General features: G+C 38.8%; 1 protein-coding gene across 4 annotated transcripts in view; it reads left to right on the top strand.

Annotated features, from left to right (window-relative positions):
* Window positions 1–17,227, top strand: part of ATP6V1H (ATPase H+ transporting V1 subunit H) — a 116,876-nt gene that overhangs the window by 59,182 nt on the left and 40,467 nt on the right. For all 4 annotated transcript variants that reach the window (XM_045186094.3, XM_045186093.3, XM_024578261.4 and 1 more), the window contains 2 exons: window positions 683–861; window positions 9,117–9,242. In XM_045186094.3, coding sequence (XP_045042029.1) covers window positions 683–861; window positions 9,117–9,242 — 305 coding nt within the window. The remainder of the gene's footprint in view (window positions 1–682; window positions 862–9,116; window positions 9,243–17,227) is intronic.

Here is a 17,227-nt window from a genome sequence, read left to right as displayed (position 1 = left end):
ATTGTTCAAGCAACAGAGGTTTTTTTATTGCTGTTCATTCTGCACTTATATTTTGATTGGAGCGGGGAAATAGTTACTGACTGGAAACTGGAGAAATGCCTGAAAAAAACATTCTTTCTTAGTACCCTAAGTTATCTAGGTGACCAGTGAATGGAGAGTTGAGTGGTGTGCACAGGAGCAGGCTTGAGAAAGGATTGTGATGGATTTAGTTACCGAGTAGTATTTTGAGGTTTGTCTGGGCCAATAATTTAAAATATTTAGTAAGCTGCCCTGGCTGGTGTGGCTCAGTGGATTGAGCGCCAGCATGTGAACCAAAGGGTCATAGGTTCGATTCTCTGTCAGGGCACATGCCTGGATTGCAGGCCAGGTACCCAGCAGGGGTTGCACAAGAAGCAACTGTGCATTTTTGTTTCTCTTCCTCTTTCTTCCTACCTTCCCGTCCTGTAAAAATAAATAAATGCAATCTTAAAAAAATAAAATATTTAGTAAGCTAGTAAGTAAGGAAGGAATCAGAAGTATATTTCTGATACGGACAGATGCTTAGGAAAGAAGTAAGGATTTGCAATATAGTCATCCACTTAAAGGTGATAGATAACCTGTCAGTAGGAGGAGAGAGGGTGTAAAAGGACGTGCAGAGGTCTGAGAACATCATGTAACAAATTATATCTTTGTTTTAAACCAGAACTTTTTAGAAAAATCAACTGAAAGAGAAACTCGCCAAGAATATGCTCTGGCTATGATTCAGTGCAAAGTTCTGAAACAACTGGAGAACTTGGAACAGCAAAAGTATGATGATGAAGATATCAGCGAAGATATAAAATTTCTTTTGGAAAAACTTGGTGAAAGTGTTCAGGATCTTAGGTATGTTATTTTTAATTCTCAAAGGCTGGATATATTGGACTTTGACTTGTCTGGTATTTTATGGAAATTTAAATTTCTTACTAAATATAAACTCAAAAGGTTTTACTGAAACATTATGTCTTCTATTAAATATTTGGAGGATATGGAAAAGACAGTGGCTTATTGCCATAGTAACAGTTGCTTAGAGCTGTATGTTATTTCTTCTTTTTGGGGAGTGTTCCACCATTTCCCCTTTAAAATAGGATTGGCTGTACTATACCGGTTGTTGGCACTACCATGGAACTCGTTGAGAATCTCCCCCTGGTTAGGAATCTTTTAAAGTAGTAATGGTTGTTAATTTGTGGAGGAGTTTTGCCCATATCTAGAAAAAGGTTTTTTTTTTCCTGCTTTCTTGAAATTTCTATTGGTTTTATATCTATCTATTTCTCTCTCTCTATATATATTTATATATTTATTTGTTTGGGGGTTATATATATATTTATTTATTTATTTACTTTTGGGTTTTATCATTTGTATTCTTTTTTGAAATTTTTTAAAATTATTTTATTGTTGTTCAAGTACAGTTGTCTGCATATTCCCCTGACCACTACCCCCCCACCCCCCCCCCCCACCCCAGCCATCCCCACCTCCCTCCCCTGCTTCCACCCCCTACTTGGTTTTGCCCATGTGTCCCTTATAGTTGTTCCTGAAAACCCTTTCTCCTTTACCTCCCCCCATTGTCCTCTCCCACCTCTCCTCTGGTTACTGTCAGATTGTTCTTAATTTCAATGTCTCTGCTTATATTTTGCTTGCTTGTTTGTTTTGTTGATTAGGTTCCCCTTAAAGATGAGATCATAAGGTATTTGTCCCTCAGCACCTGGCTTATTTCACTTAGCATAATGCTCTCCAGTTCTATCCATGCTTTCGCAAAGGGTAGGAGCTCTCTCTTTCTTTCTTTTCTTTTTTTTTTTTTTTAATACTTTTGATTTTTATTGTTCTTTCCTTCTTTCTTTCTGCTGTGTACTATTCCATTGTGTAAATGTATCATAGTTCTTTGATCCATTCATTTACTCATGGACATAGGTTACTTTCAGCACTTGGCTATTGCAGGTTTTGCTGCTATGAACTTTGGGATGCGTAAATTCTTTTGGATTGGTGTTTCAGAGTTTTAGGATATAATCCTAGCAGTGGAATTGCCAGGTCAAAAGGCAGTTCCATTTTTAGTTTCTCCCATACTTTCTCCCATAGTGTCTGCACCGGTCTGCAATCCCACCAACAGTGCACTAGAGTTTCCTTTTCTCCACACCCTCTCCAACACTTGTTGTTTGTTGCTTTGTTTATGATGGCCGTTGTCACCAGTGTGAAGTGGTGTCTCATTGTGCTTTTAATTTGCATCTCTCTGATGGCTAGAAATGCTGAGCATCTTTTCATTTGTCTGTACACTTTGTATGTTCTCCTTGGAAAAGTGTCTTTGCCCATTTTTTAATTGGGTTGTTTGTCTTCCTGGAGTGCAGTGGTGTGAGTTCTTTATATATTTTGGAGATCAAACCCTTGTCTGAGGTATCATTGGCAAATATGTTTTCCCATATAGTTGGATCTCTTTTCATTTTAATGTTGTTTTCCTTAGCTATGCAGAAGCTTTTTAATTTGATGAGGTCCCAATTGTTTATTCCTTCTTTATGTCCCTTGCTTCAGGGGACATATCAGTGAAAATATTGCTGTGTGAAATATCTGAGATTTTCCTGCCTATGTTCTCCTCTAAGACTTTTATGGTGTCACGACTTATACTTAAGTCTTTTATACACCTTGAATTTATTTTTGTGTATGGTGTAAGTTGGTCCTCATTTCATTTTTTTGCATGTACCTGTCCAGATCTCCCAACACTATTTGTTGAAGGGGCTATTTTCACTCCGTCTTATGCTTTTGCCCCCTTTGTCAAATATTACTTGATCATAGAGACTTGGGTTTATTTCTGGGCTCTCTATTCTGTTCCATTGGTCTATGTGTCTGTTCTTATGCCAGTACCAGGCTGTTTTGATTACAGTGGCCTTGTAATACAGTTTGATATCAGGTACTGTGATCCCTCCTACTTTGAACTTCTTTCTCAAAATTGCTGCAGCTATTTGGAGTCGTTTATGGTTCCATATAAAGTTTTGAAATGTTTGTTCTATATCTGTGAATATGCCATTGGTACTTTAATAGGGATTGTGTTGAATCTATAAATTGCTTTGAGTAGTATGGCCATTTTGATGATGTTAATTCTTCTAAACCATGAGCATGGTACATGCTTCCATTTGTTTGTGTCTTCCTTAATTTCTTTCTTCACTGTTGCATAGTTTTCTGAGTACAGGTCTTTTACATTCTTGGTTAGGCTTATTCCTAGGTACTTTATTTTTCTTGTTGCTGTATCAAATGGGATTTTTTTTTCCTGATTTCTGTTTCTGATATTTCATTGTTGGTGTACAAAAATGCCTCTGATTTCTGAATATTAACTTTGAACCCTGCTGTTTTGACAATTCATTTACTAGGTTGAGTAGTTTTTTGGTAGAATCTGTAGGATTTTCTGTCTATGCTATCATGTACACAGAACAAGGACAGTTTTGCTTCCTCCTTTCCAATTTGGATGCCTTCTATTTCTTTTTCTTGTCTGATTGCTGTGGGTGGGACTTCCAGTACTATGTTAAATAGAAGTGGTGAAAGTGGACATCCTTGTCATATTCCTGATCTTAGTAGGAAAGCTGTTTTAAGTTTTTGCCCATTGTGTATAATGTTGGCTATAGGTTTCTCATATATGGCTTTTATTCTGTTGAGGTATGCTCCCTCTATTCCCACTTTGCTGAGTGTTTTAATCATAAATGGGTGCTGTACCTTATCAAATGCTTTTTCCTCATCTGTTGATATGATCATGTGATTTTTGTCTTTCATTTAGTTTATGTGATGTATTACGTTTATTGATTTGCAAATATTGTGCCATCTTTGCATCCCTGGAGTGAATCCCACTTGCTCATGGTGTATGTATGATCTTTTTAATGTATTACTGGATGCGGTTTGCCAATATTTTGTTTAAGATTTTAGCATCTATGTTCATCAGTGATATTGGCCTGAAGTTTTCTTTCTTTGTTGTGTCTTTATCTGGTTTTGGGATTAGGATGATGGTGGCTTCATAAAAAGTTTGGGAGTCCTCTGTCATCTTGGATTTTTTAGAATAGTCTCTGAAGGATAGAGGTTAGCTCTTCCTTAAATACTTTGTAGAATTCTACTGTGAAACTGTCCAGTCCAGAGCTTTTGTGTGTTGGGAGATTTTTTATTATTGCTGTAATTTCATCAGCTGTTACTGATCTGTTTAGGGTTTCTACCTCTTCTCCATTGAGTTTTGGAAGATTATATTTTTCCAGAAATTTGTCCATTTCACCTAGGTTTTCAAATTTATTGGCATATACTTCTTCATAGTAATTTCTTACAATTCTTTGTATTTCTGTGGTAGTAGTTGTAATCTGTCCTCTTTCATTTCTGATTGTGTTTAATTGGATCCTCTCTCTTTTTCTTTCTTTTTTGCTTAGAGGCTTGTTAATTTTGTTTATCTTTTCAAAGAACCAGCTCCTGAATCAGTAAATCTAAGGATTTATTGATCCTTAGAATTGTGCTTTTAGTCTCTATGTCATTTAATTCTGCTTTGATCTTGGTTATTTCCTTCTTTATACTTGCTCTGGGGCTGTCTTTGTTGTTGTTCCTCGAGGTCTTTTAGGCATAGGGTTAGGTTGTTTATTTGAAATGTTTCAATCTTTTTGTATTGCTATGAACTTCCCTCTCAGGACTGCCTTCACTGTTTCCCATAAGTTTTGGGTTGTTGTGAGTTCATTTTCACTTGTTTTCACAAACTTTTTGATATCTTCCTTGATCTTATTCTTGATCCATTCATTGTTTAATAGCATGCTATTCAGGCTCCATGAGTTTGAGTGTTTTTGAGTTTTTCCGTTGAGGTTGGTTTCTAGTTTCAATCCTTTGTGGTCAGAAAAAATGCTTGATATGATTTCAGTTTTCTTGAATTGTTTGAGGCTTGTTTTGTGTCCTATCATGTGGTCTATCTTTGAAAATATTCCATGTGCATTTGAAAAGAATGTGTATTTTGCTTCTTTGGGATGAAAGGCTCTATATATATCAGTTAAGTCTGTTTGATCTAGGACATTGTTCAATGCTGCAGTGTCTTTGTTGATACTTTGTTTGAAAGATCTGTCCATTTTTGACAGTGGGGTGTTAATATCTTTTAGTATAAATGTGTTGCTGTCAATATCTTTCTTGAAGTCCTCCAAGATTTTCCTTATGTATTTGGGTGCTCCTATGTTGGATGCATATATATTTACAATGTTTATGTCTTCTTGATGGATTTTTCCTTTGAGTATTATGAAATGACCTTCTGGGTCTCTTTTTATGGCCCTTTGTTTGAAGTCTATTTTGTCTGATATGAGTATTGCTACCCCAGCTTTTTTTTCCTGTCCATTTGCTTGGAATATTTGTTTCCAGACCTTCACTTTCAGTCTATGTAGATGTCTTGTTCCAAGGTGGGTTCTTGTAGGCAGTATATCTGTGGGTCATGATTTCTTATCCATTCAACTACTCTGTGTCTTTTGATTGGGAGCATTTAATCCATTTATGTTTAAGGTTATTATCGATAGGTACTTATTCATTGCCATTTTTCATACCTGTGTTCCTCTCTCTCTCACTTTTTTTTTCTTTTTTGTAAAGCAGACCCTTTAGCATCTCTGGCAGAGCTGTTTTGGGGGATGTCTATTTTTTGAGGCTTCTTTTGTCTGGGAAAGTCCTTATTTGGCCTTCCATTTTAATTGAGAGGCTTGCTGGATAGGTAGTCTTGGTTGCAGGCCTCTGGTTCTCATTACTTGGAATATTTCTTGCCATTCCCTTCTGGCTTATAGTGTTGTCATTGACTTTTTTGTTACTTTCTGTTTTTCCCTTGCTGCCTTTAAGATTGTCTCATCTTGGAATTTTGCCATTTTAATTATGATGTGTCTTCAAGTGGGCCTCTTTGGGTTCCTCTTGATTGGGACTCTCTGTTCTTCCTGGATTTGTGTGACTTTTTCTCATCAAATTAGGGAATTTTTCTATCATTACTTTTTCAAACTGGTTTTCTGTCCCTTGCTCTTCTTCTCTTTCTGATATCTGTATTATATGGATATAATTATGTTTCATTGTCTTGCAGTTCCCTTAACACCTCTTCTTTCTCTCTGAGTTTTTTTTCCTTTTCTTGCTCTTTCTGGGTGTTTTTTTCTACCTCATCCTCCAGCTTTCTGATTCGATCCTCTGCTTCATCTAGCGTGCTTTTGATTCATTCTACTGTGTTATTCAATCCAGAAATTGTATTCTTCATTTCCTCTTGGCCCTTGTTGAAATATTCTGTTTCCTTTTTCATGTTGATATAGTTTGCAGTGAGTTCATTGTAGTTTTTCTGCACTTTATGGTAATTCTTTGTGAGCTCATTGAGCTTCCTTGTAACCATTGTTTTGAACTCAAGATCTGGAAGTTGACTTGCCTGTATTTCATTTAGCATTCTTTCTGACGCTTCCTCCTTTCTTTTCATTTGGGGTTTGTTTTTTTGTTGTCCCATTGTTTGTGGGACTCCTCTTGTTAGCCTCTGGTTCTTAATTTGATCTGTCTGACTCTTTAGGTCGGTGGTACGAACTTCTGCAGTAGGAAACCTGTAAGATTCAGTGGTGCAGTCTCCTTGATCTCCTGAACTTGCTGCTCTTGAGCTGTCATTTATGTTGGCTCTGTGTATGTCTTTGGTTTTGATTGTTTTGGGGTCTTTCTTTGGTGGGTCCTTACATCCAGCTGGTTGTCTGGGGTTCACTCCGCCCACCACGTCTTGTATACTGTTGTACAGGTGCAGACAGGTTGTGCCAAAGCTGGTTCTCCAGTCTGTCTGAGGCTATAAGGCTTCTCTCTCACTATTGTTCAGGGGTTTTTTTGGATAATTTCTCCACAGTTTAGTTGTAATTCCACATTGGCCATGAGAGGAAGTTAGTGTGGCTTGCACTCACTCCTCTACCATCTTCCTTTATTATCCTCTGGTAGTTCCTTTGTTGGTGGGTTCTTTCTTCCAGCTGGTGTATTGGTGTTCACAGCTCCCACCTACTCTTGTATGTGGTCAGTTGCAGGGGGAAGGCAAATTGGATTAAGTCAGGGGACAGTATTCTGTGGGATTTAAAGTACCAACATATAGAGAAGAGATAGGAGATCTTTGGATAAGTATAGTGTTAATGGTGATGTTTTACCCAACTAGCCATGTTTCAGAAAGGGTGGGAAAAAGATAAGACTCTTGTTAGAGGAGGGATGGATTGTGAGTTGAATCCAGAAAACAGTGAGCTTGTGGGAGGTCAGATTATGAGATATAGTGAGAGTAAAGGATAGAAAAGAGGCATAGTGTGCAAGAGAATAGAGTTAACCACAACAGTAGTAACGTTCTGGAATACAGTGTGAACTGAGCTAAGATCTGGAAGGGGTGCCGTGTACTAGCGCGATTGTATGGAACAACAATTTTTTACACTAATACTGGAACAGCAATCATATGACAGAACCTATGTGATATGAGTAATAAGAATAGGAAGTACACAACCTAGAGCAGTATGCTGTTGGCACACAAGTAAAGTGAAAGAAGGAAAATTAAAAATACACTATGAAAGAGAGAACAAAGAAAACCAAACAATGCACTTAAACATACAAAACGAAGAAAACTAAACAGAAAGAAGAGAAATAAAAAAAGTTAATAAAATAAAAGAAGTAAAAATTATAATATAAATAAACAATAACTTGCAAGTTCTCTGGAATAGCAAAGTGAAATTTGTCTTACTGTCTCAGTTGTTGGGGTGATCCCTCTTTGAGTCTGATTCTGGTCCTTTCAGAGCTCCAGGTCTTACTCTCTCACTTGTGGAGGGAAAAAAAAGGAAGAAGGAAAATAAAAGCCTCCTGCTGACTTTAAATTGTCAAGTGAGTTCTGCAGGTCTTCCTGGCTGCAGCAGGCTGAGGGGGGTTGGGTGTCACTTTTCTCCCTTCCTATGGTTTTGCGCGGATGGGGGCCAGGTCTAAGCCTCACTCTTCTCAGTTGCCCTGCCTCCAGCCCAGTTCCTCAGTTGGTTGCCGGGCCCCCAGTGCCCTTCTGCACCAGGCCTATGCCTTCAATCCACCAGTTGTGCTGTCCTTGAGCTGCACCAGTTAGGGGCAGCTCTCACACCACCTTCTTGCTCTTTGCTGGCCTAGGTGCTAGTGAATCTCAAAGTCTCTTCAGGGTAGTTTAGCGCCACCACTGAGTTAAGTCTTTCTGGGGACTGCTGACTCCCTGAGCCCTGCTGCTCTCCCCTGTGGTGTGCCTCCTTCTTCCTCTTAGTGAGCCAGTCCGGCCCTGGAAGGCAGGAGTGCTGCTGTGTCTGCTGTGGGGGGTTTTGGGTGTGTGCCTCTAGGACATCAGTTGTGGGTGCGTGGCCTCTGCTGCCGAAGTGGCGGAGACAGGGTCGGGCTTGTGCTGCTCCGGCAGCAGGACGACAGGGCAGGCGCCCTCCACTGCTTCGGCCTGGGGAGGGCGGCCGTGGTTGCAGCGGCAGGGACAGGCTAATTGAATACCACTGGCTAATTGAATAATGAAGAAACTTGATACATAGTGAATAATTGTTTAAAGTACATTGATTGCAGTTTGTTATATATACAGAGATTTCTATTTTTAATCTATAGTGGGTTAATTCAACCAAAGAATTCTCTTCACTTGTTCTTAATCACATTGTAAAATATTGTACAGATACATGTTTTTGCTTTTGTAATGCAATATAGTTTATAATATTTATAATGTAATACTATTAGAATATACTATTTTGTTTTGTTAAAGTAACATACTTTAACGTAAATTTATGTTAATGTATCTAGTGGTCTGGCAAATACAGCATTTTAAGTGGCATGGTAGAAGCTCTGCTAGATTATCAGAGTTTACATTTGATGTATACCTATATTAGGGTACAAATTCCTGAAGTAAGTACTCCTTTCAATATCTCATGATAAGCATTCAAATTTGTCAGGAGTACTGGACCTTAGTACTCTGAATAAATTTCACATGATTTATAAATCTTATTCAAGATGTTTGAACTTTGTTTATTGGTGGTTTGTACTAAGGATAGTCAGTCTTTGTAGTTAAGTCATCAGTGAAGATATTTATTTTAATTAACTTGGAGGATCTCTTACATTCTTATAAACTCTGAATTCTTTAAAAATTTTTATAGCTCATTTGATGAGTACAGTTCAGAACTTAAATCTGGAAGATTGGAATGGAGCCCTGTACACAAATCCGAGAAATTTTGGAGAGAAAATGCTGTGAGATTAAATGAGAAGAATTATGAGCTCTTGAAGTAAGTTTTAAATTCCAGTTTACACCCTAATACCTGTGGTTCTATATCTTCACAAAAATGTTTTTGTCACTCTTTAAATGTTAGATATTCTGTGGTTTTAATTTGTATTTTCTTGTCCATTATGTGGTAATACCTTATAATACCTTTTTATATGTGTATAGGTGGTTTGTATTGCATATGTTTTTTCTAGGAGAAGTGCCTGTTAGAATTTTTTTTCATTTTATTGGGTTGGCCAAAAGGTTTGTTTAGTTTTTTTCTGTACAATGGCTCTGGAAGTGCTTAGGTGTCTTTAACTTCATCCAAAACAATTTTGTTAGACTGTATTGTGACAGCTGTCATATCGGCATGCATTTTTAAAAAACTTAATCAAAATTGGTGAATTTTTGTGTAGCCATTTTAATATTGAAGATGGAAGAAGATCCGTAACATTTTAAGCATATTATATTTTATTATTTCAAGAAAGGTAAAAACACAACTGAAATGCAAAGAAAAGATTTGTGCAGTGTATGGAGAAGGTGCTGTGACTGAAGGTGTCAAAAGTGGTTTGTGAGGTTTCTTGTTTCTATTGACATTTTGGCGAAATAAATCTTTGCTGTGGGGCTGTCTTATGCATTGGAAGATATTTAGCAGCACCCTTGGCCTCTACCCACTAGAAGCCAATAGTGGGAGATAGGTGACATACTCAAAATATCCAAATCAATAAAGTTATTGGTGAAAATGAAAAATGCATCTTATATTTTATGGAAAAAACTAAATGAACTTTTTGGCCAACCCAATATAAGAGTTCTGTATGTATTCTGAACATGAGTTCTTTGTATAGGGAAACCTCAATTTTCAACTTAATTCATTCTGGAAGACTGTTTGAGAAGTGATTTGTTCAAAAACTGAATCATTATTTTCCCATTAAAAATAAGGTCAATTTAATTAAGCCATTCCAGACACCCAAATGATTCCCTGTTTTAACTTTTCTTTTATATACAGTACATGTCTAATATAGTATTTAATCTATAAATAAACACTTTAAAAACAAAAAGGATGTGAAATATAAATGGAAACTTAACAAAAAGGAAATGAAATGTGCGTGAAAATTGACATCCACACTAGAATTTACCCTTAATGTTGAGAGCTATTGATGACTGAATATGGAGAGGAGGAATGGAGGGATATTATTGTTTGGAAGGGGTGTACCCCTCCGTAAAAACGTCAGGTAGCTGTTCTTCTGAGGTTCTTTCTCTCTTTTGTCTCTTTGCTCCACTAGAACTTGCTTCAGGTTCACTGGGCTCTGTCTCACTAAAAACCTATCCAATGATGTTTGTTTTTGTCTGCGTTTTAACACTTGCCTGAAGTAAAATACTGCATTGTCATTAAACAAGTTTTTCCCATGGGTCACTACATCTTTATCAGGGTTATATTTCTTGATAAAACTTTGTATTTCTCCCCATTTTCCAAGCATTTCCTTGATTAGTGAAGTAGGAATACTTTGTCTACGCTACTCCTCCTCTGAAGAGAACTTTTCAGCTGCTGTCTGTTGCTCTTTTCTCTGAAGATCTTTTCTCTGAGTTCCTTGGGGGTGAGCTTAGTGTGGTATTCCGCCATCAACTCTTCCACATCATCATCATCCACCTCCAAGCCTATGGAATTGTCCAAAGACAAACTATCCTCCAAAACAGACACAGGTTCATCATCAAAGCCCTCAAAATCTCTCTCAGCAACTAACTCAGGCCACAATTTTTTCCAGGCTATTGCATGGTCCTGGAAGACACTTCCCCCCATGCTTTGTCTATGATCCTCAAGCAAGTGAGGATATTAAAATGTACCTTCCAGAACTTCCTGAGGGTTAAGCTGGTTTTGCTAAAAAAACTAGTGGGTCCCACTGCCTGCTGCCCATAGACAATAACTCTGGAGACAGAGTCCAGTTGGAAAGGAAAATAAAATTTTTATTTACTTATAGATAATACACAGATTTCTTGATGCCCACCCCTAGCCCCTGCCACAGAAGGAGTTAGGAGGAGGCTGGTGGGTGGCTGCCACAGCTTTGCATGTGGGGGAGGGATGTGGAGCTTGTTGCCTGGCCATGCTGCCTCCCAGGACCTGCCTTCCGGGACCTGCCAGCTGAAATCTTCTCTCACCCCCCTTTTTCAATTCCCCTTTTAGCACTCTAGACATTTGTAATCTTACAAGGGCATATGGATGAAGGTGTCATTCTCTAACTACTTCCTGCTGACCAAGGAACATAGTCCTACTTATCCCGTGGTCCAGAGGTCCCTAACAAAGGGGGTCTGGAGTGGAGGGGAGCCTTCACACAAGGGAGAAGTATCTTGCAAAGTCCAGGTCAGTTGGTTGTACCTGGAAAGCAGTATGCACATCCCAAGGATGGCATTACTGAATGAGTTGGCACCCTGTCACATTCTGGAGGCAACAAGGGATGGGCAAGAGGGTTAAAAGGCACAATCAAAACTATAACAACTAAATAACAAAGGTAAGGTGTAATTCTGCAGTATCCCTGATTAAGGAAAAATGGCTTCCTTTGAGGAAGATTTGCATGGTGTGTCACCTATCTGAAGCCTTACTGCCTACTATACTGAACTTAAATTAGGCTTAGGGGCATATCCTGAGATTCCCCCCCTTTAACACTTCTAGACCCTTTCCTTCCAAACTGTTAAGGCAGAAAAGAAAGCAGTTTTAAAAGAAAGCTGATAGGTTGCCCCATACTTCACCAACTCGACCATTTAGTCCAGCCAAACCATTGAGTACCAGGAGACAGCAGTGCAGGTGGACTTCTCAAGAGGAGCCTACATCGTTTCTGAGTCCACGAGACTGTCTTTTGAGAATATGTTCAGTTGCAAGGCCTTTGCTGAAATGGTACTAAGCAGTAACAACTTGATATCATCTGGTTAAATCAGATTAACTTTCAAATGAAAACAAACTTTGAAGACAGTTACTGCACTAGAATCTGATGTTCATGACTAAGCATTGTGATTTTCTTTAAAACCGGATTCCTTTCCCCAAGATCACCCTCACTGCCTTCAAAAAGACTGCAGGTTTTCAATTTTACCTCATCGTTTGCATAAAAACAACAAGAGCAGCATTGAACATACAGGCTTTTTTAAGTCTGTTTTACTGAGATTTCTACAAGAAACTTTTAGATTGACCCTTAAGCAGCCATTCAGGGCATAGGAGCTAAGCTGCACACTGCCATATGGCTTTGCCTGCAGTACCTGTGTTTCTCAAGTTCTTGAGGTTCCCATCATATCTTAAGGTTCCTCCTTGCCATCTTTCAGGAAGGCAACCTTTATTCCTTCCCTGAAAAGACTGCCATGAACCACAAGACCAAGCAAGGTACCACACTACTTCTCCAGTGGGCTTTTGTTAGTTTCCAAAGTCGATTTTAGTTCCTCAAGGCTTTCTGGTAACAACCAGAGCCCAGGCATGCCTCCTTCAGGCATGGCATTCCAGTCAAAGCCTTACAAAGCCTTGGTTATTAAAACTGGTCTTACTGGTTTTATGCAAAGGAAATTTTATATCATTATTCAGTAAGAATTCCAAATTCTAGAGGGGTCAGGTAGGGATAAAAATACAAAGCAAAAAGGAAAATCCTTGTCCTTCTTCCATTATCAACCAAAACTGCATTTGTATGTCTTATCTTTCATTACTTTACTTCCTAACTTAATATAAAGTTTTAACCTTTAGGAAACTCAATTTCTTTTCAAAACTGAAACAAAACAAATACCCAGAACAAAGACAGGATTCCCCCCACCCACCAAAAATACTAAGAGGGGACTAAAACTAGCCTAAGAATCTTGATCTTGTCTCCCACCAACATGTCACACAAACGGTCACACAGATTACCTTTCTCAGGTTCCCAATGGCACAAAGACCCAAATGGCAGAGATGTGTTCTCATCCCAGCTGGATTCTGTCTGACACCAGTGGCATGAAGCCCCAGTGGTAGAGGCATTTTCTTACATACCAGTGCATCCATGGGTCTCCTGGCAGACCTCTCACCAACCAGTCTCATGGCAAAGACATGCTCTCTCACCCCAGCTGGCTCTAACTTGCAAGAGACAACCTTTCTAACATCCAAATGGCAGAGACATGTTCTCATGCCAACTGGTACTGCAAATGACCTTTATGAAGTCCAATGGCACAAAGCCCCAAACAGCAGAGACAGAGGATTCCCAGTGTGAACAAAACAGTTAAGTTCCCCAAGTCCCCAAAAGATCAGAAAGCAAGAAACGAAACAAAGCCTAAAGCAAAGAATAACTCAACGCAAGAACTGAGGTTTCTTTCCTTTCACAAAAAAAAATTTCATACCCTATGGCCTCTACAACCTTCACAAACCTTTTTTTTTCCTATATGCCTTACAACTTTCCACACACCTTCTGCAACTTTCATAGACCTTCTTACTCACTCAGGAATAACAGTAACTCACTTTCAATCCTTGTTCTTTTTAATGATGGAACAGACCACACTCAAACTCAGTATCTGGCAGCTAAAAATCCTTAAATCTGCAAACACGGAAATAAAAGAACATTATCACTTTACATGGGGGCCTGCTCTCTTCTTCCAAAAGAGAAATTTCAAATCTCCTTCCACAATGCAAGTCCAGCCTTCCTTTTCTTAGGCGGTGCCTGTTTTATTTGTGTGTGGTGGATCCAAGGCTTAATTCCCACAAGCTTCAGAGAAGAATGTGTTGTCAGTAGGCTGTCATAGGGACCACTCTGCTTGTCAGATGGGTAGATGGACCTGCAGTGAGCAAACTTGTGCAGAATGGTTAGTGTTTGCCCTAAATGTTGTACATATTGCTTAATTTTTCACTCACGCTCCTAATCTGGGGCAAGGTTGGTGGGGTGTAGGGGTGGGGGGCGGTGCTCCCAGAACCAAGATTTGGAAGGATCTCCAATAAACTGTTTCAAAAGGGCTTAATTTAAGACCACTTCTGGGTGGTACCCTAATTCAGAGCAAAGCAATGAGATGTGCCTGATCCCATTTCAAGTGTGTATTTTTGCTAGGGCCCTCTTCATTGTGTGAATCATTTTCTCAGTGTTTCCCATAGATTGAAGGTCTCCAAGATGCATGTAATTTCCATTTTATTTGCAGTACCTGTCCAACTTTCTGGGAGATCTCTCAAGTGAATCATGGTTCATTGTCATTCTGAATACTGTGAGAAAGTCCAAACCTAGGAGTTATTTGTTTAAATAGAAGTTTTGCCTCCATAGTTGCTTTCTCAGTTCTAGAGGGGTATGCCTCTACCTATCCAGAAGAAGTGTACACAAAAAACTAATAAAAATTTGAAATTCCCTCTGTTTTTTGGCATTTGCATAAAGTCTACTTGCTGGTTCTCTAATGGGCATAACCCTTTATATTGTACTCCCCTTTTTCCTGGGGTGCGTTCTCTGTTAGGATTGTTTTTGGCACATATCTGACCGGCTTGGGTCATCTTCTGAATAGTCCTTTGCAAATGGGGGCCCTTCAGATGTGACCTAATGAGGTCCATCAAAACATATCTTCCATATTGGATCCCTTCATGTAGATGTTTGAGGATGAGATATACCAGAGCCTTGGGAAGTAAGATAATTCCATGGGTGTTGACCTTCTGTATAGAATTGGGATCAGTATTAGTGAATCCCCATTGACGAGCGCATTACTCATCTCGTTCTATGTAATGAAGTTTAAATATCGACAAGTCCAAGTAGGGGATAAAAACCCCTAAGCGTGGCAGCCCTCCAGCTGCACATCTTGCTGCTTTATCAACAGTTTAGTTTCTGTGGTTCGTTTGTGAACCATCCCTTTGGTGTCCTGGGCAGTGCATTATGGCAGCCTGGTCCCGTAGATTCACTGCTCTAGCAATTTTAAGATCTCTTCTGCATTTTTAACATCCTTGTTCCCCAAGGTTAAATGTCTTCTCTCCTTCCATATTGCATCATGGGCATGGACTACAATGAAGGCATATTTGGAGTCTGTAAATATTATTAATATGATTTATACAGAGTTTGGAACATGTATGTGTATTGTAAATGCTCATTCCTTTCTCCTCTATTATTTGGAAATGCACATTTCCCAGTTAGTTTAGAAGAAGGTGTTGAATTACTTTTTAATGAAGTGCTTCTGGTTTGACAACAGATTGTTTGTCAGGGCTTCCTATTGTTTATAGAGTTTAGCTATTTGACAGGCTGAGATGGTAATAGAAAAAGGTAGGTAGAGAAACCTTGAGCCACAGTCTTAGGTGATGCTCCAGAAACTGAATAAGCTAGCTTTATATATTCATACAGCTTTTGAACAAGGTAGACTTTTACTACTTTTTTAAAACAGATTTTATTTATTCATTTTTAGACAGAAGGGAAGGGAGGGAGAAAGAGAGGGAGGGAAACATCAGTGTGTAGTTGCCTTTCACATGCCCCCTACTGGGCCCTGGCTCAAAACCCAGGCATGTGCCCTGATTGGGCATGGAACCAGCAACCCTTTGGTTTTCAGGCTGGCACTCAGTCCACTGAACCACACCAGCCAGGGTGAATTTTATTACTTCTAAGTATCTGCTTAATGAAAATGATATGAGCAAAGATGGTTGTAATTCAAGTTGTTTTCCAGTAAAGGCATTAAGAAATAAGATTTATATTTTGTAAATGAATAGTTTCTATGTGAGTAGACAGCTAAATCCTTTCAAACTTTTTCTCGTAAATAGTTTAAACTTAAAATTTCAACTTAATTTAAAATTAGCAATATAAGGAAAAGTAACATCTTGAGGATCTTGGTAAAATTAGGTAACTTTAAAAAAAAAAATGTGTGTGTGTATGTTACTAGGTCTTTGTATTCTAAGTTATATCTCCAGCCTGAGCCAAGCCATTCAGGCACTCTTGAAGGCATACCTAACTAAAGTGAAAGGTTTTCTTAATTGTTGTTCTACTTCAACTCCTCCCCTGTGATAACCAAAGATAATAGGTGTGACAGTCTCCAGTTTTCTTTTGTTCATAGACATTCCTGTACTGCAAATCGTAAATTTACTTAAAACCTTTTTTTTTGCTCAATTTTCATTAGTGTTTGTATATTTAATGTGTGGCCCAAGACAACTCTTCTTCTTCCAGTATGGCCCAGAGATGCCAAAAGGTTGGACATTCCTGTGAGTTTGAGGCATTTACATATGAAGTCTGTCCAGAAAAAGTCCAACCATAGTTAATATAATGAGAATGGTTTGTGCAACATTGATGTAATCTGGTAGCCAAAGAGAGTGGAATGGAATGTGCATGCGTGAGCATGATGACTCGATGAGTAGAGCAAAGATCTGCATCAAATTTTGTGTTAAGTTTAAACATTCCTCCATAGAAACTATTCAAATGATTCAGAAGGTCACAGCTATGGGCAACTGGTGATTGGCAGCTTCATCCTGACAACGCACCTCCTCATGCGGCACGTCTTGTGCAGAGATTTTTGGTGAAACATCAAATCACCCAGGTGATTCAGCCCCCTTTCAGCCCAGATTTGGTGCCCTGTGACTTCTGGCTTTTCCTAAAACTAAAATCACCTTTGAAAGGGAAGAGATTTCAGACTGTTGATGAGATTCAGGAAAATATGATGGGGCAGCTGATGGTGATTGGGAGAACTGTGTGAGGTTCCAAGGTGCCTACTTTGAAGGGGACTGAGGTGTCATTGTCCTATGTACAATGTTTCTTGTGTCTTCTTTAATAAATGTGCCTATTTTTCACATTGTGTGGCTGGATACTTTCTGGACAGACCTCGTATATATCTGTGAGTGGAGTTGTCTTAAGAGAGCAGAAGGAGTCCCTGATGTTTTGGGAACTGTGCATGGTATGCATTGTGAATCTGAAATTAACCTATTATATGTGTATCAAAGTTTGAAAACTAACTCGTGTGTAACATTATGTGTAATGTGTTAATGTCATAGTGAAATTTGTAGAAAATATGATTGTATTTATAAACATCTATTTTCAGGAAGGTATCTGTGTTATACCTGTGCTCTTTTGTGCTCTG

Source organism: Desmodus rotundus, chromosome 8 (assembly GCF_022682495.2).
Source record: "Desmodus rotundus isolate HL8 chromosome 8, HLdesRot8A.1, whole genome shotgun sequence".
Taxonomy (NCBI): Eukaryota; Metazoa; Chordata; class Mammalia; order Chiroptera; family Phyllostomidae; genus Desmodus; species Desmodus rotundus.
Note: the sequence above shows the minus strand (reverse complement) of the source record. Positions and strands in the feature narration are given on the sequence as shown.